The sequence below is a fragment of the Brachypodium distachyon genome, chromosome 5 (genome assembly GCF_000005505.3).
Source record: "Brachypodium distachyon strain Bd21 chromosome 5, Brachypodium_distachyon_v3.0, whole genome shotgun sequence".
NCBI lineage: Eukaryota > Viridiplantae > Streptophyta > Magnoliopsida > Poales > Poaceae > Brachypodium > Brachypodium distachyon.
In genome coordinates this window covers 4,684,295-4,708,104 of record NC_016135.3, presented here as the reverse complement: position 1 = coordinate 4,708,104, position 23,810 = coordinate 4,684,295, and the positions used below count along the sequence as shown (strand labels likewise).

The 23,810-nt window shown below is 50.0% G+C and overlaps 1 protein-coding gene across 1 annotated transcript; it reads right to left on the bottom strand.

Moving 5' to 3' along the window:
- Positions 1 to 10,134: 10,134 nt before the first annotated feature.
- Positions 10,135 to 23,810, bottom strand: LOC100823542 (transposon Tf2-1 polyprotein). Its single transcript, XM_024456291.1, is given in 9 exon segments — positions 10,135 to 11,641; positions 11,643 to 14,667; positions 17,466 to 17,531; positions 22,635 to 22,695; positions 22,774 to 22,869; positions 22,961 to 23,020; positions 23,120 to 23,211; positions 23,365 to 23,415; positions 23,594 to 23,810. Coding segments are annotated over 2 exon segments (4,464 nt in total). The 5' UTR covers positions 14,664 to 14,667; positions 17,466 to 17,531; positions 22,635 to 22,695; positions 22,774 to 22,869; positions 22,961 to 23,020; positions 23,120 to 23,211; positions 23,365 to 23,415; positions 23,594 to 23,810; the 3' UTR covers positions 10,135 to 10,198.

Sequence of the window (23,810 nt, the reverse complement as noted above, 5' to 3'; positions counted from 1 at the left end):
GCTGTGCTGCCCCTCAAGCTCATGCATGGGTCACCTCGGGTACGCACGTACGGCGACAAGAGCCAACACGCACAGAGGATTGATGACCTTACTTTCATCGAGGAGATTCGATGCCGGGCTGCTGTGCGAGCTGCAGGCTACCAGCAGGGACTCTGTCGTTATCACGACAGGAGAGTCCGTCCCCGGGGCCTCGAGGTTGGAGACCTCGTCCTGCGCCGGTACAAGGAACGAAGACCGGGAACAAGTTGACTCCAAACTAGGAAGGCCCTTTCCGGGTAGTGCAGGTGACCAGACCGGGGGCTGTCCGGTTGGAAACCAAAGAAGGCTTGCTGGTGTCCAATAGTTGGAACATTGAGCACCTGTGCAAGTTCTACCCGTGAAACGGTGGTGCCTTCACCATGGGTGAGTGCCTCTTTAAGCTAGTGTAGCCGGGCAAGGCCCGATTGTAATCCACTAGCACAAAGTTGAATAAAGATAAGTATTGCTTTAGTAAGTGTTGTGCTTTACTGTTACTATGTGCTTCTGTCGCCTGCTCTAGGTGCACATAATTGCCTCCTCATCCTTGGCCGTGAGCAGGGGGCTGCCGGAACCCCGAAAACCAAGCTCATTCCTGGGCCACCCCGGAACGAGGACCAGTAGTTGGTGAACCCGTTCACAATGTGCTGCATGCCTGCACGGCACCGTGGAATAGAAAAGATGCTCACACCCAAGCCTGAGGTCGACTCTTCTGTGCCCGGCGGCTGGGAGGCAGGAGGTTATCTAATTAGTGTTGTCTTTTTCGTGCATTTCGAAAAAAAATTCCAGGCATTGCAAAGATCTAACATGCAGGATAAAAGCGGGACGAAGGCGCACTGTGACGCTCGTGGAGCAGTCATGGGTGTCGTCATCTTGTGGGTAAGTTGTACGTATATGGCAATTACTTGGAGGCTTGATGCAGGAATCTGAGATAAGGCCGGTGCCTCCACGCGTCAACCGGCGGTTTCGCCCGTGTGGCGGCGAAGGCAGCGCTCTGGCTATTTAAAGACCGGAGCAAGCGTGACGCCAGCGACGGGCAAGAAAGCAAGAAATGTCGCAAAGAGGCGATGGTGGTGCATCCCTCTGTGCTTGTCGCTGAGGGTGTTCCCACCATCGCAGCCCTGCCACACCTCTTACGGAAGGACGCCAGAAATAGCAATGCAAGAAACGAGAGGCGTTGCGAAGACGCGGTGGGAGTGCATGCCTCCGCTTGTGCCGCTAGAGGGCGATCCAAGAACAAAGGAAACGGAAAGCTAAGTACTTTGTTTCGGGTCCTTAGTTCTTCCTTTAATCACACTGATTTGCCGAGGTAAGCTCAGTCCCCGTGTAGCCGAAGCGTGGGAAGGACGCTTGCAGGGGGAGGACACCCCCCCACACGTGGCTCGCGGGTCCGTCCTAGAGGCGTGCGCGCTGGGGAAGTTAACCCGCAGGCGGAGTGGTTGGACGCTGTTGTTTGGCCCTAGGTTGGCACCGCGGGTCCATCCCGGGTCCCTAGTCTGGCCAAGCACGTGGTTCGCGAGTCCCCGGATAGGCAAGATTAAAGCACGGGAAAGACAGATCCCCTCCCCGACAAGCTGGTCATAGGCGGAAAAGCAAGTAAAATGGCATTGGATAAAATAAAATTCAAACGAACAAGTTTACGGACAACGTTCAGAGTGACAAAAGGCTAACACGAAGCCTCACGCCAGTTGCAAGAGTACAAGCGAAAACGGAAAAATGAAAAGTACAAGGGACAACTACATGGGGGGGCTTCCGGGGCAGCGGACTCAGCGGCGGCCTCCTCCTCATCGTCACCAACACTAGCCTGCCCCGTCATCTGCGTGACCATCTCGTCGACGAAGCGGCTGACGGCGTTGGTGTGCTCCTCCCTGTTCTCCTCCGGCGACCAGTCGTTGAAGATGGTCTCAAAGGGGAACTCCGGGTAGGCTAGGTGGACCCTCAGCAGGATGGCGCTGGCAACCTGAGATGCGGCGACACTCACTTGCTGGTCCGCGAAGCTGCGGATGCGGTCCTCCACGGCCGTCGGCCATCCCATGAATTCCACGAAGAAGGGGATGAGGGTGCTGACATCGCTGCCGTCGATGGCTGCCAGGGGTACCCCCAGCTTTGCCAGCGACTCGTTCCCCACCTCCGCCAGCCTGCGGAGCAGGGCCGTGCTCTGTTGGCGTTGCCTCCAGAGTTTCGCATGGTTGCGGCGGGCGAGCTCGGTGTCCGCCTTCTGGCTCCGGAGCTCGTTTTCAGCCGGGAGATCTTCGACGTCTTCTCCGAGTTTTCCTCGACAAGCTGTCAAAGATCGTTCCTCGCGACGTCCAACTTGCCCTTCAGGGCTGCGTTGGCGTCGGCCGTGGCCTTGAGCTGCTCCTGGAACTCGCGTTCCCGGGTTTGGAGCTGCTTTTCCACTCCTTCTCCCGGGACGCAGCTCGCCTCGCCACAGCCAGGCCTGCCGTGGCCTGCTCCCCGAGTTGCTGCCGCAGCTGCTGGATCTCGGAGGAGTAGCTGGAGATGAGCCTGCTCTTCTCATCGAGGTGTTCCTGGAGGTCCTTTAGCGCTTCCTGGTGCTCCCCCTCGGCGCAGAGACGCGCCGCCTTCAGAGATTCGAGCACCTGTTGGTGCTCCGCGCGCAGCTCCTGTAGCTGGAGCTGGATGTGCGCTTCCAAGACCGAGGGCTCGGATGCCTCAGCCCGGGCTTGCTGCGCCACCCGGATCTCCTCCTGGAGGCGCGCCAGCTCCTGCCGATGCTCCTTGACTTCCTCCCGCGTGCCGTCCAGCCGACCCTGGGCTGCCGAGAGCTGTTGGCGCACCCTGTTGTAGCAGCTGACGAATCCCAGCTGCTGCCGCTTGATGCCCTCTATGATCTCGTGCCCCTGGTCGAAGATGCTGGGGTCCCAGTTCCGCAGACCCCAACCTGTGCCCGCGATCACCCCGAAACTCGAGGAGGCACCTCCGGCCACTGTTTGTGACCGCACCACCTCCTCGGGTGCCGGCGAACGCGAGCGCGTCCTTCCGCCTTCACCGGCCGCAAGCTTATCCCTTGCCTCCGCCTGGGGGCTGGGCGGCCGCTCGCGGCTGGCCTCCGGTGTGGCGAGATTGAGGGGCTCAAACCCGGTGTCCGCTGCCTCCCTGGTTAACACCGGGTCGGTGGGTTGGACGCCAGGAGAGCCCCCTCCGTCCCTGGTACGTCCAGTGGGGGGTTGCTCCACCGTCACCTCAGGGGCAGCTTCCGCATCGGTCGCGGTGCCCCCTGGGGTGAGCTTTGCGGCCTCCGCTCCCGTGGTTGCGGCGGCAGGAGGGGCTGCAAGGAGAACTGTTAGAAGGAAGAAACGAAGAGCAAGACATGAAAAGGCGATGGGGGGGAATGCTGCGGCGGGCCTGTCGTAACTTGCGCAGTGTCCCCTCCCCCTGCGTCGGACGCCTCTTGGCGGCCGCCGTCGATCGTTGCCGGGTCGGCCCCGGCAACGCTTCCCGGTCCTAGACAAGAGAGCAGAAAAGAATGTTAGGCGCTAAAAAAGGAAAAAGAGAAGAATTGTGCACGACCAGGTTGCCGGGCGCACCTGCGCCCGGGGCCATCGGCTTGCTCAAGGTCTGGGCGGCGTCGCCCACACCCGCTGCTGCCGCCGTCGCTGCGCCCCCCGTCCCGACCTCGGGACTTCCCCCACTCGTGCCGGGGGCTGTGCGCGGCTTCTTGCTCGAGGTCGCCGGTGGAGAGCTCACCGGACCCCTCTTCCCCGCCGGCCTGAAGCAAAAGGAATTATTCATCGAAAAGAGGCCAAGGGAAACAGGAAACACGGGTTAAGGGAAGAGGACATACTTCGCAAGGTTCAACACCAGCCCGCGGTCGGTGAAAATTCCCCCTGCGGGAGCACCTTCCGCGTTGGCTGAGCGCTCCCGCTACCGCCCGAGCCCCCCTCCACGCCGGGGGCTGAGCTCCGGACCAGTGGGCTGCCCCCGTGCTGGCTCCGTTGCACGGCAGGAAAACGGGACAGCAGCACGATGTCGTCGTCGTCGCTGTCCCCTTCCGCAGGGCTGTCGCCACCCCAGGACCCCTCGTCCTCGGATGTGTCGGCGACCTCGCGGGAGGTGTCGTGGCCGGCGGAGCCGCCCGTCGGCCCCTCGGAATCCCCGTCTGAGTCGTCCTCCTCCTCCTCGCTCTCGGCCACCGGTTGCTTCCCGGTCCGGGCCCTTGGTCGTGGGGGAGGGCTGCTCGACGGAGTCCCCGCCATGACGCCCCACTCATTGCACGGTGGGTAGTTGCTGGCTCCCGGGTTGGCGACATTCGCGTGAAGCGCGGTCACACCCGGAGGAAGCCCGGCGAAGGGGGTGTTGTCGCCGATGATCCCCCTGAGCCACGTGCAGATCTGCTCCATCGTCAGCCTGCCTCGCTGCAGCCTCATCTGGTCGCTCTCCCCCGAGTAGGTCCAGACTGGGTGGGTTCGGTGCTGCAGCGGAGCGATGCGCCTCGCGATGAAGTTCCGGGCCACGTCCAGATCCGTGAGCCCCGCACGCCGCATCGCCGCGATCTTGTCGCAAATTGGCGCAAGCTCGGCGTCCCTAGCGTCGCGGTCCCGCCAGTCGTGGGACTTCTTCGGCAGCACGGTGGGCTTGGTGTACGCCTCGTCGTGCTCCTCGATGTAGAGCCAGCACCAATCCGCGTGCCACTCCGCCTCGATCTTCCAGTCCTCTGTGATGATGAACTCCGATTTGAGCCCGTCCCGGAACCGGAACGAGACCCCAGAGGACATCGCCACGCCCTTCTCGACGCGAGGACAGTAGTAGTGGCGGAACAACGCCATGGACGGCATCACCCCCACGAACACCTCGCAGAGGTATTGGAAGACGGCCAGCTTGAAGAAGGAGGTGGGATGAATTTGCGCCAGCTGCAAGCGGTACGAGAGAGGATAGCATGGAGGAAAAGGGAGTGCGGCGGCACGAACCCGGAGAAGATGAACCACACAAACACCCGGTAGTAGTGCTCGCCGGGGTCCGACCCGACGGGCAGGATGCGCATCGGGCCGTGCTCGTTGTGCTTGGTGGCCACCGCCAAGCGCAACTTCTCCACAGCCTCGCCGTTGTACCCGGGCTTGAAGAACGCAAACTGGGCCCTCTTCTCCTTGTCCCTGCGCTCTCGCTTTGACATTTCCTTCTTGCCGCTCTTCTCCCCTTTGCTGATGGCGCCCCTGGGGCGTGCTGGGCCTTTGGGCGCCATTGGTGGAGGGAGGGAGGAGAGAGGTGGGAGGCTTTTCAGAGGTTGGAACACTGGGGGCTTGGGGGAGGCAATGGCAGGGGTAGTGGCGGAGGGGAGTCCTTGTGACGCCATCCCTGGATATTTATATCCGGCAGGCGGAATTGCAACGGATGCCTCCCCTAATCAGTAATCAAGTGCCCTAAAGATTTGGAGGAATCAAGACAGCATGCGCGACATGGCCATAACTCCCTGCTCGCAGAGGAATAGTGGGGCCAGCGATCGTGCATCCGCCCCTCCCGCTCCGATGGGAGGAGGCGTAACGGCAGCCTACGTGGCCCAGTTTCCAGCTCGGACTGGGGACCCACGCGTCGGAAGGGCGTAGCCCGGCAACCGACCGAGGACGATACCGCCCGGGACCTCAAGGTTGCCGGCCCACACCCGGGGGCTACTGTCGTACCAGCGGCCCACGGAGCCCCACTGGCACGGGACGCGTGGTTCGCAACTGATGGGATCCCGCAAGGCCGGCTTCCCGGGAAGGGCGAACCCAGGAAGTTACCGGTTCGCTCCCCCCGCAACTTGCCAGGCAACGGTACCAAGGCTCTCCCGGGTACCGGGGCTTCAGGGGTTGCAGGTGGGGCCGACGGAACAGTGGAGACAATACCACACAGCGGGCGCGGTGCATTTAATGCACCGACAGGAGTCACATCGGCAGGGCTAGTCTTGCTCAACAAGTCTAGAGCGGCTACCCTAGGAGCTGTTTTGCCTACGATGCACAGTGGCTTGGGCGTTGCATGAAGCCCAGCGTGGATCTACAATAGGGATAGTTTTGTGGCAATGACACGCGTATAGGAAATGTGTCATGCTGCATGCATTGACACCTGTAGTATCCCCTTAACTATAAAAGGAGGACTAAGGCCAACGGTCAAAGGGTTCGAACCCCAGTCAGTAGCAAGGAGAATCGCTCTTGTTCATAGCAAAATCTCTTAGGAGAACAAGTAGCTCACCCGGGGAACCCCGGGGCAACCTGTAAGAACACACACATTTCGTGAATACAACACAAAGCAGGACGTAAGGTGTTACACCTCCGGGTGGCTCGAATCTGGGTAAACTCACGCGTCGACATTTCGCGTCTTTCATCACGTCGGCGATCGCCGGAGCAATCGCCTCGCCCTCCACCGAACCAAAAAAGGGGGTGTCCAACATCCCCGGTGCCGGAGTTCCGTGCTCCGACAATTCCTCCCTCTTCTTCTCTAAATCTGCTCTTCTCCTCTTGTTTCTTTCTTTTCCCTATCTCTAATCCTTCCCCTAAACCCATTCTTAACCCCTGCCAGTCTATTTTCTCATCCAAATCCCAAATTCTAGCAATTTATGTCCAAAGTCTGAATTTCTGTCCAAAACCCTGTTATTCTTCCCCAAACCTTCTATTTCTCCCTAAACCTGACCTTTTCCAACCCCAATTCTTGCTTCTAAACCTTCCCCACATCTCCTTCCAGCTCTACACCTCTTTCCCAACTCCAAATTTCGACCGAAACAACAAATGCTGAATTATGAATCTCTTTTGTCCAAATTATGAAATTCCCTGTTTCTGCCTAAGTAGCCACCTAAAACTACTCCTAGCCCTCACCTCCTTCTTCTCCAATCCTGAAATCTTGCTGATATCTCTTCCCAAGTCTTCCTCTTCCTTCTCCAAGTTATCTCACCCTCCAAATCATTCTAGAACTCCTCCAAATTCCCTGTCCAAACTGCTAAGTTTTGCTATTCATTGTCTGAAATTCAGACTTAAACAATTGAAACATAGCTCTCTAGATCTGTTTCGAGCCCTCAAGCTAAACCTCCAAGTCGACCCCCCGTGATATACACCCCCTCGTCTCCACCACCCACCTCTCCTTTCTCTTTATTATTTTTTCTGCCTAATTGTGGCGACCCAGACCCGTAAGGATCCGGACCTCTGTGTAAACTGTGCTAGTCCCTGGATCAAATGGTAGCACACACAGTTCCATTGATGAAATACCATACACATATCTATTACATCGGTTCGATTAAACAATCCAGAGTACTTAATACAAGCCAAGCGGAAGTTCAAATAAAAACACACTGATAAAGAGGGAGTCCCATCAACGCCACAGGCAAGTTGAGTGTAGACTCGCGACCCTGCGTCTTCTTCTTAAGCGTCACACTCTGCACATGATAGGTGCAGGTCAATACATTGAATGTACTTGCAAGTCGCACCTGTGTGGTTAGGAGGAATGCATGGAAATGATGAAGGATTTCCTAGTTTGGCTACTAGGGTTGTTTTTGCAAAATACTGCTTTTGGGGTTTCGAAATACTCATAGTATTTTCCTTTGAAAATCTCTATCCTGAAGTTTTGATAAAACAGGGTTTGAACAATAGTATGGTCATTCTGTGGATGTTCACTCCACGACCTAGCTATGCACTCTGGTCAACTGACTCTCACATAGCATCCCTTTTTGCTGACTCATTTTGTGGAATCTTCCATCGAGTCAAAACAGTTTTGGGGTTTTTGAAAACAAAACTTGAAGATCTCCACTTCTCCTGACTTAATGACTCAAAGTTGCCCGTAACCAGGGGCATGGCTAATCGATTAGATTGACACTCTCGAGAGGTTTGTACACTTTACCCACTTGACACAATCAGTCCAAAGTGTTGCCTGACGACAAGCATGCGCAACAGGTAAAGATTGTGACGAAGTCACTAGAAGCCCGCTGATACCTAATTCTGGCACCGCCCGCCCCATATGAGCACATTGGCTCCTCTCCAGATGGCAATACCCTGTAACTTGCCTGGATCAGAGAAGTTGTTGCAGTCGTCAACTCCCTGGCACTCTTCGTAATCACAATCCGAATAATCTAACGCGTAAACGAAACGACAATAAATGCATAGTTCCAAACATCTCTCAAAATCCAAATATAACTCCAAATGAACTTCGGATAAAGGATGTATCACAAGCATACAAAACAGAACCTAAACGTCATCTAAGTAATACCGTCATCTAAGTAATACCATAGTATTAACAATTCAAGTTCTAAAGCCTAAGGTTAAGGCTAGTGTGGCCAAGTCTGAAAATTCAGAAATATGCTACTGTTAACAGATAGAAAATAGGATTGACAAGTAATAGGTGCTAAAGTACAGAACTAACGCAACAGGTTTCAGGTTAATTGGATAAACAGATTAGAAGTTACTGGCTTGCAAAGGTGGCTAGTCAGATTCTGACAGACAAAGAATACTAACTTTTACTGAAAATCTACTGGTGCTAAACTATTTTAATGACAGAGAAATAAACAAAGAAATTCAAGAATATGATCTACTCTTTCAAATGGCACTGGTTTCACTAACTATGGAGATATGAGGCAGTAGCTATGAACAGGTGAATGTGGCTACTCTAGAACAGGACAGTACAGGATATGAACTTCTACCTTCGTGCTGCTAGTGAAGGTGGAGTTGAAATGGTCCAACTAGGAAATGGATGTGAAGGGGTATTCCTATAGTTCAATCTACAAAAAGAAACAACTAAAAAAAGTCTACGGACAAGAACGGGAACTACTGCGAATAAGGCTACCCCCTAAGAATGTTGCTGCAACTTTCTGCCGCGGCAGAGATACGGCAGAAAAACTGATTAGAATACCATTTTGCCACGACGATGCAAAGCACGAGATGAACCATCTACGGCTAATGTCTACAGAGAAATTGTATAGGAACATTCACTCTACACAATGGTGAAATCTAGAGCACATAATGATCATTGGTTTGGTAGCAAACGATGCCCAAACAGAGCTAACCGAAGAACAAAAGCTGCAGTGAACTTGAACAAGTTCATACCCAAATCTTCCGGAGATGAACGGAAACGAAGAATCGAAGCGCGGGAAGGAAGAAGAAGGGTTGGGGAAGATTCACGGCGTCGCGGGGATCACGTAGGCGGTGGCGGCTCGGCGAACGGGGCAGCGCAACTCCGGCAATTGCTCGCCGGAGTTTTGGCGGCGGTTTGGCCGGAAATTGTGGGTGCGGGCGAGACAGAGAGCGCGGCCGGCGAGGGGAAGGGAGAGCGCGCGAGAGAGGGGTGCGGGGGAAACTTATAGGGCAGAGGGGCGCGTCGGGGTGCGGCGGTTGCGCGGCGTGCGGGCGTGGAGGTCGCGCGCGCGTGGGGTGCGGCGGTTGCGCGGGCGAGCGTGGGCGGGCGCGGGAGCGGCGGCGCGCGCGGGCAGGCGCGGCGGACGCGGCGAGCGGCGGCGGGGTCGGCGCGGGCGACGCGGCCGTCGGCGGGGTCGGCGCGGCCGAGTGGGCAGGCGGGCGCGCGCGGCGACCAGGGGCGACGCGAGCGGCGGCGGCGGCGCGGGCAGGCGGGCGTGGGCAGCGGCTGGGGCGCGGCCGGGCGCGGCGCCGGCGGCGGTTGGAGACGGCGGAGATGAGGGAGGAGATGATAGGTGGGCCCCACCTGTTAGAGTGAGAGAGAGAGAGAGACTGAAAGCGTATTCTCTCGAGAATACGTTTTCCGCAGACTGAAAGCGTATTCCCCCGAGAATACGTTTTCCTACGGAGAAAGCGTATTTTCAGAGAAAAAGAATAAAAGAAAAGGATTAAAAAAAACTTTTCAGGATCTATAATTCACCCGAAATTCCATTTAAATGATTTAAAATATCAAATGGCTTCAGAAAAATTCCCAAAAATTCTGTAAAATAATATATTTCATTTAGAGTCCAGTAAAATTATTCTCACTCAAAAGTAAATTTGTAAAAATAGTTTTAATGTTTCTACGCTTTAAATAAATCCAAATAAAATCCTAGAATGCATTTTTAGACTCTAGAAAAATCTCGAATCAATTTCTAACAACCTATCACGTTCCAAAACACCATTTCAAACACTTTCAATAATGCATCATAATAAACACCAATATTTTAAGATATGATCAAGGTGATATGCATAAGAAATGTAAAGGTGCGAACATCCGAATTTGAAAAATTTGGGATGTTACAAACCGACCCCCCTTAAGGTGAATCTCGACCCCGAGATTCGGATTGGCTGGTAAAAAGGTGCGGGTAGTCCTTCTTCAGATCCTCTTCTCGTTCCCAGGTTGCTTCCTCCTCACTGTGATGACTCCACTGAACCTTACAAAACCTGGTAGTCTTTGATCTGGTGATTCGTTCAGTAGTCTCAAGAATCTTTTCTAGTTTCTCCTCATAAGTCAGATCTTCCTTCAGCTGTATTGCTTCCAAAGGTACTGTATCCTTGAGTGGTACCTCTGATTCCTCTGCATAACACTTCTTCAACTGTGATACGTGGAAAACGTTGTGCACACTAGACAATGCTTCAGGTAATTCCAACTGATATGATACTTCTCCTCGTCTTCCCATAATCTTAAAAGGTCCAACAAAACGAGGTGCTAACTTTCCCTTGATTCCAAACCTTTTCACTCCTCTAAGAGGCGAAACTCTCAAATATGCTCGGTCTCCTGTTTCATATGTGACTGCCTTACGTTTAGGATCTGCATAACTTTTTTGTCTCGATTGGGCTACCTTCAGTCTGTCCTTGATCAACTTGACCTTTTCCTCAGCATCCTTGATTAGGTCTGGCCCAAACAACTGTCTCTCACCTACCTCATCCCACATGAGTGGCGTCCTACACTTCTTTCCGTAAAGGGCCTCAAACGGGGACATCTTCGAACTAGCTTGGTAACTGTTGTTGTAAGAAAACTCCGCGTATGGTAGATTATCATCCCAACTCGATCCATAATCCAAAGCGCAGGCTCTGCGCATATCTTCCAAAATCAGGTTCACTCTTTCAGTCTGACCATCTGTCTGAGGATGAAAAGCTGTGCTGAATTCTAACCTGGTTCCCAGGGCTTCATGTAACTGACCCCAAAATTTGGATGTGAATTGAGTGCCACGATCCGATATTATTTCCTTGGGTACTCCGTGCAAACACACGATTCTAGACATATACAACTTTGCTAATTGGGCACTACTATAGCTTGTCTTGACTGGGATAAAGTGTGCGACTTTGGACAGTCGGTCCACTACTACCCAAATGGAATCATACCCGGAACGGGTCCTTGGTAGTCCAGTGATGAAGTCCATCCCAATACTATCCCACTTCCACTCTGGTATAGGAAGGGGTTGCAGCAAACCTGCTGGCTTCTGGTGCTGTGCCTTAACTCTCTGGCATACAGCGCACTTCGCGATATACTCAACAATTTCTCGCTTCATACTCGGCCACCAAAACTTCTCCTTCAAATCCAGATACATCTTGGTATTTCCAGGGTGTATAGAGTATGGTGACTCATGGGCTTCCTGAAGTATCAGCTTCTTAATCTCAAGATCCTGGGGTACACAAATACGCTTTTCAAACCAAATGGTTCCATGCTCATCTTCTGAGAACTCCAATGATCTTCCTTCGCTCATACTTTGTTTGACCTTTCCAATATTGTCATAACTTCTTTTGGGCTTCTCTTATCTGATCCAATAGAATGGGTTTTACTTCCAATGCTGCAAGAAATCCTTTAGGTACTACCTCAATACTTAGGCTCCTGAACTGCTCACAGAGCTTGGGTGATATCACTTTCACTGTGATGGAATTGCAATGACTCTTGCGGCTCAAGGCGTCAGCCACTACATTAGCCTTTCCAGGGTGATACTGTATGTTTAGGGTATAATCCTTGATTAGTTCTAACCATCTCCTTTGTCTGAGGTTCAACTCATTCTGAGTGAAAATGTACTTCAAACTCTTGTGGTCCGTGAAGATATCACAATGATTTCCAATAAGATAGTGCCTCCATATCTTCAGTGCATGGACCACAGCTGCTAACTCCATGTCATGGGTGGGGTAATTCATCTCATGAGGTTTGAGTTGTCGTGATGCGTAAGCAACTACTTTGCCTTCTTGCATCAATACACAACCCAAGCCATGGCGAGAGGCATCACAATAGACCTGAAAGTTCTTGTGTATGTCTGGCAAAATCAGAACAGGGGCTGACACAAGCTTCTTCTTTAATTCCTGAAATGCTGCTTCACATTCCGGGGTCCAACTGAACTTCTTTTCTTTCTTCAAGAGGTTGGTCATAGGTCTAGCTATCTTTGAAAAATTCTCAATAAACCTACGGTAATAACCCGCAAGTCCTAAGAAACTCCTGATCTCCTTCACTGTCTTGGGAGAATTCCATTCGGTTACAGCTGTTACCTTAGATGCGTCTATAGCTACTCCTTTTTCTGACACGATGTGTCCCAAAAATGCTACTTCTTCCAACCAAAACTCACACTTGCTCAACTTGGCATACAGTTGGTGCTTCCTAAGTTTCTCCAATACTTTCCGTAAATGAACCTCATGTTCACTTCGGGATTTGGAAAAGATAAGAATGTCATCAATGAAGACAACGACAAACTTGTCCAAGAACTCCATGAACACCTTGTTCATCATGTTCATGAAATAGGCCGGGGCATTGGTCAAACCAAATGACATAACTGTATACTCATACAATCCATATCTGGTGGAAAATGCCGTCTTGGGTATATCCTGGGTTCGGATCTTCAACTGATGATAACCTGATCGCAGATCTATCTTTGAAAACACTGTGGCTCCTTCCAATTGATCGAACAAATCATCGATCCTTGGCAAAGGGTATTTGTTCTTGATGGTGACCTCGTTGAGGGAACGATAGTCAACACACATCCTTTGTGTTCCATCTTTCTTCTGGACAAATATAACTGGTGCTCCCCATGGTGATGAACTCGGTCGGATGTATCCTTTCTCTTGCAACTCTTGCAACTGCTTCTTGAGTTCTGCCAACTCATTTGCTGCCATCCTATAGGGTCTCTTGGCTATAGGTGTTGTCCCTGGGACCAAGTCAATCAAAAACTCCACTTCTCTATCTAGTGGCATGCCCGGCAAATCCTCGGGAAACACATCTGGATACTCACAAACTATGGGTATCTCCTCAGAGCTATCCCCCTTAAGGGAATTCACTATGGCCTTTCTAGGTCTGGCTTTGGTGGTAAACCTAATTCTTTTGCCTTTAGGGCTGGTCAACACAACCGCTAAATTGGCACAGTCAATGTGGCCCTTTTGGCTTGATAGCCAGTCCATGCCTAATATCACATCTAAACTTTGGGTCTCCAAAAGGATAAGGTCTGACGGAAAAATTTCCTTTCCAATCCTTATTTGAACTCCATGACAAAATCTGTCTGCTCGGAATTCTTTTCCAGGGGAAGTCACAACTAAGTATCTACGAAGTGCTTTGGTGGCTAACCCATGCTTTTGCACCCATGATTGAGAAATGAAAGAATGCGATGCTCCGGTATCAAATAAGATAACTGCAGGGTTGGAATTGACCAAGAACGTACCAACAACGACGTCCGGCGACTCATATGCCTCCTCAGCAGACACATGGTTGAGCTTGGCCTTCACAAACGGATTGGGCTTGTTGCCTCCCTGGTTCTTGTCCTCACGCGGCTTCTCCGTGCAAGTACTCTTGTAGTGGCCCATCTTGCCGCAGTTGAAGCATTTCACCTGACTCATGTCCCTCTTCTCAGGAGCAGAGTCGCTGTGGTGGTAACGGTGTCCACTACCATGGTGCCGGTTCTCCTTGTGATCTTGGTGATTGCGGTGACTCTGGTGCCTGTGCTGCCGATGACTCATGCCATGGAATCTTCCAGAGGATGATCCAGAGTGGTGGTGTCTAGGAGGTGAAAAGTGGCGAGACTTGACATGGGGCCTAGAATCAATTTTGTGGTTACTTGCCCTCCTCTTCCTATTTTCAATCTCCTTCTGCTTTCCCTCAAGGCGTATGGCCTTGTAAACCAAATGCTGAAATGTAGCAAAGTTAATGGACACCAACTGCACACTAAGCTCATCATTCAGTCCTTCGAGAAACCTCTCCTGTCGATCATCATCATCAGCCACATCTCCTGGGGCATACCTAGCCAAGCTAGTGAAACGGTCCAAATACTCCTTCACAGATTTGGAGCCTTGGCGAAGAGAGCGGAATTCCTTCTTCATCAGTCCCATACTTCCAGTTGGAATGTGGGCGGTTCGGAATCCACGGACGAAGTCGTCCCAAGTGATGACCTCTCCATCAAAACCAAACTTGAAGTTGTCCCACCATGCGGCAGCTGCGCCTTCCAGTTGGTGGCTTGCATACAGAACCTTCTCTTGCTCGGTGCATTGGATGGTGGCTAACTTCTTCTCAATGACTCTAAGCCAATCATCGGCTTCAATTGGTTCAGCTGAGTTTGCAAAGGTAGGTGGGTGTAGTCTAAGGAATCGAGTAAGCCTGTCCGAGGGTGGTGGTGGTGGGGGTGGATTGTTCTGTCGGTTGTTCTGCAGAGTCTGAGTCATCAGATTGACCAATTGGGTTTGAGCTTGGATGAACTCAGCAAATCCGGGAAATCCCCCGTTGTTGTTGTCATTGTTGCTGCCTCCAGCATTGCCAGTGGTACGACGGGTGTTTCGGGCAGCCATCTTGCTGAAAAGGTAAGAGTCGGGATAAATGGATCTATCAGAATAACATACTACCCATCTATGCTAGCAGCATGAAAAGAACCATATAACTCCAATTAAAACTTCATTCATGAAAAAAACAAAGTGATAAAACATAGTGGTAAGTTCACACAGAAGTCTAATCCTGATGATCACATGATGATTGATCAGGATACAAACGATACTAGCGCGAAAACAACTCATAAACAAACTAATGGTAAGGACGCTACTCGTCACAGTCGGTCTCAACGTCGGACTCGAAGATAACCTCCTCAGGGTCTTCCTCGTCCTCCATCGGCTCGTCCTCGTCTCCGGAGTCGGCTATCTCGTAGTCGAACACCTCAACTCTGAACTGCATCTCCTCTTCGTAGTCCTCGTTATTGCTGAGGAAAGCCTCGTCCTCAGCCTGAACGTCCTCTCCGTTGTCACGTGCCTCCTCCAACTCTTCCCGGAGGGTGGAAATGGTTCCCTTGAGAAGGTGCACCTCCATCTCAAAGCTATTGATCCGATTCTCCAGTTCCTCCTTCTCATCTGCTGCTTCCCCTAGCTCCTCTTGCTGTATGACAGCTGTCTCCTAAAGCTGCTGCAGCTCATCATTGGTGTCTTTGTTCAGGGCTTCCAGTTCCTGAACCTTCTGCTGTGTCTCCATGTCCTTGGACTTCAGCAGATCATTCTCCCGCTTGAGGGCGGCGATCTTAACATCAGCCAAGGCTAACTCCCGGTTCAGCTCATCTCGGGCATGGAGGTGTGCATCCGAGATGATCCTAGTGACCTCATGCTGATGCTAGACGCTGTCGAGGTAACTCTCGAGGTCATCGTACTGTTGGGCGCTGGGGGTGAGGTCGCCGGTACGGAGAAACAGATTCCCGTATCGGGTCTTCTTGCCAAAGTCCTCGTAGGCAGTGAAGACGAGCTCAGAGGCGTACTCGCCGAAGATGCGGGCAAGAGCCTCCTGCATAGCCTTTATCAGGCCAGCCTCCCAGGTATCCGCTTCCACGATGAAGGTGACGTCCCTGGTGACGGGGTGAACCTGACGTCCACGGATCTTGGTGCCGATGTCGACATGTCCTGGGCGGTCCGCGTAACGGTAAGCACGGAACTCTGGCGAAGGCATGCGCAGGTACGTGGTCACATCACGCAGCTGTGCCTCAAAAGGAAAGTCGCCCTGTCCAGCCTGTTGAAACTCTCCGTTGGCAGCCATCTACACAATTCTTAACAAAGATGAGAAGAGTGAATTGGAATTCATGTTAGATAGACAAGAATAGGAGTATAAATATAGGTATATATTCATCTTGATTTACTTAAAATAAGTCCTTATGGCTTTTCCAGTGCTAGGGTCACGACCTACAGGCAGCATGCGCTCTGATACCATCTGTGGCGACCCAGACCCGTAAGGATCCGGACCTCTGTGTAAACTGTGCTAGTCCCTGGATCAAATGCTAGCACACACAGTTCCATTGATGAAATACCATACACATGTCTATTACATCGGTTCGATTAACAAATCCAGAGTACTTAATACAAGCCAAGCGGAAGTTCAAATAAAAACACGCTGATAAAGAGGGAGTCCCATCAACGCCACAGGCAAGTTGAGTGTAGACTCGCAACCCTGCGTCTTCGTCTTAAGCGTCACACTCTGCACATGATAGGTGCAGGTCAATACATTGAATGTACTTGCAAGTCGCACCTGTGTGGTTAGGAGGAATGCATGGAAATGATGAAGGATTTCCTAGTTTGGCTACTAGGGTTGTTTTTGCAAAATACTGCTTTTGGGGTTTCGAAATACTCATAGTATTTTCCTTTGAAAATCTCTATCCTGAAGTTTTGATAAAACAGGGTTTGAACAATAGTATGGTCATTCTGTGGATGTTCACTCCACGACCTAGCTATGCACTCTGGTCAACTGACTCTCACATAGCATCCCTTTTTCCTGACTCATTCTGTGGAACCTTCCATCGAGTCAAAACAGTTTTGGGGTTTTGAAAACAAAACTTGAAGATCTCCACTTCTCCTGACTTAATGACTCAAAGTCGCCCGTAACCAAGGGCATGGCTAATCGATTAGATTGACACTCTCGAGAGGTTTGTACACTTTACCCACTTGACACAATCAGTCCAAAGTGTTGCCTGACGACAAGCGTGCGCAACAGGTAAAGATTGTGACGAAGTCTTTCACTAGAAGCCCCCTGATACCTAATTCTGGCACCACCCGCCCCATATGAGCACATTGGCTCCTCTCCGGATGGCAATACCCAGGTAAGGGTTTCCCGCTAGTTAGTCGACCAAGCCAGAGCCCATAATAGCAAGTGGTTGCACATGAAGCCTTTGGGTACATGAGAAGGTTTGAACTCTTTGATTTCTGGACAGCGGTCCGCACCTTCTCCTGAGCGTGTACCCGTTACGGGGCTACAACACTTGCCGACAGCCAACTGGCCTCCATCATACCACTCCATCCAGATAAAACATTTTGGTTTATTTCGAAATTATTTTTTCCAAAAACATACTCGCTCATAAAGAGCACTTAATACTTTGCAATATAGTTTGGGTCCCGTTCCGTTATGATAGTATAGCATGCTTTGGAAAAAATGTATATACATAACCTATGGTATTTGGTGGCATGGCAATATATCCTATAAGCAATCTACTAGAAATAACTAAACATGTTGAAAACGCATTTGATAAATACTTCATAAAGAAATAACTCTAACATGCATCCCTGTGATGTTGTAAACAAAATAGCATAAGCAAAAATATAGGTTCTACATGGTCAATAAGTGTAACTTGCCTGGATCAGAGAAGTTGTTGCGGTCGTCAACTCACCGGCACTCTTCGCAATCGCAATCCGAATAATCTAACGCGTAGAACGAAACGACAATAAATGCATAGTTCCAAACATCTCTCAAAATCCAAATATAACTCCAAATGAACTTCGGATAAAGGATGTATCACAAGCATACAAAATAGAACCTAAACGTCATCTAAATAATACCGTCATCTAAGTAATACCATAGTATTAACAATTCAAGTTCTAAAGCCTAAGGTTAAGGCTAGTGTGGCCAAGTCTGAAAATTCAGAAATATGCTACTGTTAACAGATAGAAAATAGGATTGACAAGTAATAGGTGCTAAAGTACAGAACATGACATGAAACCTAAGCTACAGTATAGTTCTAAGGTTGTACTAACTAACGCAACAGGTTTCAGGTTAATTGGATAAACAGATTAGAAGTTACTGGCTTGCAAAGGTGGCTAGTCAGATTCTGACAGACAAAGAATACTAAATTCTACTGAAAATCTACTGGTGCTAAACTATTCCAATGACAGAGAAATAAACAAAGAAATTCAAGAATATGATCTACTCTTTCAAATGGCACTGGTTTCACTAACTATGGAGATATGAGGCAGTAGATATGAACAGGTGAATGTGGCTACTCTAAAACAGGACAGTACAGGATATGAACTTCTACCTTCGTGCTGCTAGTGAAGGTGGAGTTGAAATGGTCCAACTAGGAAATGGATGTGAAGGGGTATTCCTATAGTTCAATCTACAAAAAGAAACAACTAAAAAAATACTACGGACAACAACGGGAACTACTGCGAATAAGGCTACCCCCTAAGAATGATGCTGCAACTTTCTGCCGCGGCAGAGATACGGCAGAGAAACTGATTAGAATACCATTTTGCCACGACGATGCAAAGCACGAGATTAACCATCTACGGCTAATGTCTACAGAGAAATTGTAGAGGAACATTCACTCTACACAATGGTGAAATCTAGAGCACATAATGATCATTGGTTTGGTAGCAAACGATGCCTAAACAGAGCTAACCGAAGAACAAAAGCTGCAGTGAACTTGAACAAGTTCATACCCAAATCTTCCGGAGATGAACGGAAACGAAAAATCGAAGCGCGGGAAGGAAGAAGAAGGGTTGGGGAAGATTCACGGCGTCGCGGGGATCGCGTAGGCGGTGGCGGCTCGGCGAACGGGGCAGCGCAACTCCGGCAATTGCTCGCCGGAGTTTGGGCGGCGGCGGCGGCGGTTTGGCCAGAAATAGGGGGCGCGGGCGAGAGAGAGAGAGCGCGGCCGGTGAGGGGAAGGGAGAGCGCGCGAGAGAGGGGTGCGGGGGAAACTTATAGGGCAGAGGGGCGCGTGGGGAGGCGGTCGGGGTGCGGCGGTTGCGCGGCGTGCGGGCGTGGAGGTCGTGGGCGCATGGGGTGCGGCGGTTGCGGGGGCGCGCGGGGGCGCGGGCGAGCGTGGGCGGGCGCGGGAGCGGCGGCGCGCGTGGGCAAGCGCGGCGGACGCTCGGCGCGGGCGATGCGGCCGTCGGCGGGGTCGGCACGGCCGAGCGGGCAGGCGGGCGCGCGCGGCGAGCAGGGGCGGCGCGGGCAGGCGGGCAGGCGAGCGAGGGCGCGGCCCGGCGCGGCGCCGGCGGCGGTTGGAGACGGCGGAGATGAGGGAGAAGATGACAGGTGGGCCCCACCCGTCAGAGAGAGAGAGAGAGACTGAAAGCGTATTCTCCCGAGAATACGTTTTCCGCAGACTGAAAGCGTATTCCCCCGAGAATACGTTTTCCTACTGAGAAAGCGTATTTTCAGAGAAAAAGAATAAAAGAAAAAGATTAAAAAAAAACTTTTCAGATCTATAATTCACCCGAAATTCCATTTAAATCATTTAAAATATCAAATGGCTTCAGAAAAATTCCCAAAAACTCTGTAAAATAATATATTTCATTTAGAGTCCAGTAAAATTATTCTCACTCAAAAATAAATTTGTAAAAATAGTTTTAATGTTTCTAAGCTTTAAATAAATCCAAATAAAATCGTAGAATGCATTTTTAGGCTCTAGAAAAATCTCGAATCAATTTCTAACAACCTATCACGTTCCAAAACACCATTTCAAACACTTTCAATAATGCATCATAATAAACACCGATATTTTAAGATATGATCAAGGTGATATGCATAAGAAATGTAAAGGTGCGAACATCCAAATTTGAAAATTTTTGGATGTTACACTAATCCTCTGACCTCATGTTCTTTACTTCTTTTCTTCTCTCCCATCTCTCTCGTCTCTCTCCTCCATTCTTCTTCCTCCGTGCTCCATGCCAAACTCCATAGCTAACCCACGCAGCCTGGCCCTGCCCGACCTGCCTTGCCCGTGCCCGCCATGGCAGGGGAGGACGAGGCTGCGGTATGAGGAGGTGAGCAGCTTCATCAGTACTAGCGACGGCCGGGAGATGCGGAGGCGGTGGAGCTCAGCACGCCGCCGTCTTGTTGTTTGCTTTTGCATCTTGTGGTTTGATTTTGTATTGTTTTGATTTGTGTATCCCCGTCGCGGACTGTGGACAGAGTTACATCAGGTACTTGATTTTGGATCTCGTGGTTTCTCTTTGATTGATGAGGTACTTAGGAAGGTATTGTGATTTTTGTGTGATGTATTTGTAATTAATGACATACCATGTTAATTATCAATTGTGGTTTTCGTTTTTGATATTGGATCTTCTTTTTCAATCTTGTATTGTGACCTTGGGGTCTTGTATTGTGAGTACCATCATGTACCTGTATACTACTCCCTCCGTTTCATATTAATTGGCACAGATAGTGCAAGTTGTACTAAATCCGCGTCAATTAATATGGATGGAATAATTGTTTTTTTTTATGATTTTGATATATGTACTTGTTTTTGGAGATCTATGTACTTGTTTTTTTTTGGTGATTTTTTATTTTACTTGATTTATGTACATGACGAGGTACTGATTTTTTTATGAATGTTGTGCTGTGATTTTGTCCCGTACATGATGTACATAGTCTTAATATGATGAGGTACCTAAAAACTTTTACGGTACATGTAATGTATCATACGATGTACTCGTTCCATAAGCTCATGAACACGAGGTACTTAAAAACTGATAAGGTACATGTCACGTACAATAATTTGTACTTAAAATATGTTAAGATACAATACACATACCTTCATGTACTAAATATGTACTTATAAACATGCCATGTATAATAATGTACTTAAAAGTGGAAGAGAGAGAGAAGAGAGAGAGAGGAGCAAAAGTTGTCAGCTGGTCAGACTTTTAATCCCCAATTAAATTCAAAGTGTGATAAATTAACTAAGAGAGAAAGGAGAGGAAAGAGCAAACGTGTGGTTACGAAGGGGGGTGTAGATAGTGGGGGGTGCACCCTCTCCGCGTTAGAGCCCTCAACCCTTGCTTTTCCTAGCCTAAAATTCCTGCTTCATCCTCTTCCCCACCCTCTTCCCCACCTCTTAATCTTGCTTCTATGCCTTGTCTCAACCCCAAATTCATTCTAGATCATTCCCTGCCTTAATTTCTTTAGCGTTAAGTTTTAATAATTTCAGCTCCTGACAATAGCAGATTTCAGATTTTGAACAGTAAAATCAGAAAACCCAAAAACATAGTTGTAGATTGTTTTTACTTGCTTATTTAGTTGTTTGCCACCCAAATTTGCTTGCTTTGCTATAGATTAAGGTAAAGAAACCGTTGCACATCTAATTCCTGTGGAGAACTTCATTTAAATTACTGCTGAACTACAGGATTTGTTTAATTGCAATTCCCAGAGTCGATCAGTTGGCGCAGTTGCCAAAATGATCCGAGTGTAAAACAGCAGTGGGTATTCCTCCCAAAACTGCGGGTTGTCGTGTTCTCCACAGGAATTAGGCGATCTACAATTGAGTTAGGACTAAAGCTAGGTGAATCAATCACAAGGGGTAAGTAATATTTGAACCGAAAATAAAGACAACAATGCAGCAATGAACAATATTTTTGTGAGCAGACAAAAATTAACTACTAGGCACCCAAATTAATCAGAAGCAAACATATAAGAAAGGGATAGAAGCAGCAAGTTGTTTGGGAAAGGGATAGAGTACATAACATGGCAGCACACACATATATATTATGACAAAAAATTAAACCACACTCACTAGTACAAAAAACAAACAGATCTCAGAACAAGTACAATTATGTAGTCACAATCTCAGGTGATGATGCAATAGCTCACACAAATCCATCACAATTCAAGAACTAGACAAGATTAGCAGAGGAGAAGACAGGGATAGAATGAAATTTGTTCCTAATCCATGTGAGCATTACAACGAACACTTTGCAATTGGAATCAAGTTCTCTACGCAGTTCACAGAAACAACAAGGAAAGAAGGAGAAAAGGGAGGAATTAGATGGGGATTAACCCAAGGTGAAGGAGCAGCACAAGTTGGAGAAGGGGAAGAAGCTCAGGTTGTTCTTCGTGCTCGCCGGAGTCACTTGTTCTTCACCGGAGAAGGGGAAGAAGCTCAGCAGCTTGATCAATCATGGAGGAGCTGCAGCTTGCTGTTGATGTAGACGAGGAGATGGGCTGCAGCTGCCGCCCTGAGACGTGGAGGAGAGGCAGCAGCAGGTCGGGGGCACGGGGCAGCAGCAGGTTGGTGGCACGCCACCACGCCGGTCTGGTCGCGGCGGCGGCCGCTGGTGGAGCAGCAGCAGGGAGAGGAAGGGGAAGAATGCCAGGCCCGAGGCTTCGTACGTAAACAACTAGGGATTTATATTCTTATCTATGTTTGCACCCATGGAAGTAAAAGCAAACATCGAATTGTACACACGGATGTTATCAAGAAATTTCCTAGACCGAGGACCACGATCGAACCGAAGCAAATCTGCAAGCATAGGCGGCGGCGCCTTGAAAAGGAGGGATAACAACGCGCCCGCCACGACAACACAGACGATAAAGCACACGATGCTTTCTAATGGAAGACTTCGCCTTACACCTTTCACCGTACCAAAACAACGACCCACAAAAAGGGCATCGATACTCAGGAGCTCCATGATAGTTCCGGTCCTTGTAAGTAGCTAGGAAGCAAGAGAAACGTCATACAATCGTAATTCCACAAAAAACGAAGAGAAATGACCAGAAATGTAACAGGACACGGCCTATACCTTTCAGAAACTCCATATACTGCGGAGAAAATAAGCTCCGTGACGCGGAACTGGTAGTTGCCTTGCCAAACAGTTCATAGAGCGTAAGAACACAACCGTCAAAAAGAGTAGAAGCAAAGGAAATCAGAAGACCATGCACCTCTTCGAGCCCACGAAAGCATCAGCCTCTTTTCAGACCGTTCGCGGCGCCTCCCCCGGCCGTAACCACGGTCCACAACAGGGAAAAACTTCTCATCTACCACCGAAGAACCCGAACACATGTCACAACAACAGAGAAACAGAGCGGAAAGCAGAATAACACCAACCAACGGAGCAAGCTCACAAACCTGCCCGATCAGGAATGACACCTGAAAGCCCAGCAGGGGTGCCCCCAGCAGGAAAGGCCGCTGGCGAACACAAGCACACGCAATAATAAGCGACATAAGATCTGAGACCGCAAAAGGAAACACACGCACGCGGAAACAAACAAACAAAACAGCACGCACAGTCAAACAAAGCAAGTCTCGCGGAAACGCGAGCGCGACGTCGCTCCTTGCTACGCGACCGAGATGACCCTGCCTCGTCCATGAGAACCAACCTAGGAACAAACAACAACACCGGGAAAGTACGAAACCATCATCAACCGCCAAACGACCCTCAGACGCATATAAACAAACAGCATGCACGCAAAAGATGCAACCAAGGACCATCAACCGCGGCAACCGCAAGAAGGCAAAAGCGAAGCGCTCACCTGCCAGCGCCGAGACGAACAGCACCAACAGAAGCGCGAACCAGAACACACCTGCGAGCAACAAGATCACGAAAAGATTATCAGAAACAACAAGAGCAACCGATACGAACCCAAAATAAGCGAGGAGAACAGCGCCACGGAACAAGACCACACAACATCCACCGGCGCTGAACACGGTAACCAGAAACCAATCGCAAAAAATAGACGGAAACGGATCTCAACTACAAACCTGAGAAGACAGGCTCAATCGCAAGAACAGCGAAGAGGACACCACAGGAAGACACACAAAGACAGAGCACCAACCCAACACGGAGGTTTAATGCGGAGCCGGCGCTGCAGGACAGAGGGTGCACGGCTGAAAAATACATACACATTGTCCACAAGGACCACAGGGCAGACGAACCGAGCGATCCTTCGAGGGGCCAATGGACGAGGTCTAGGGAAGG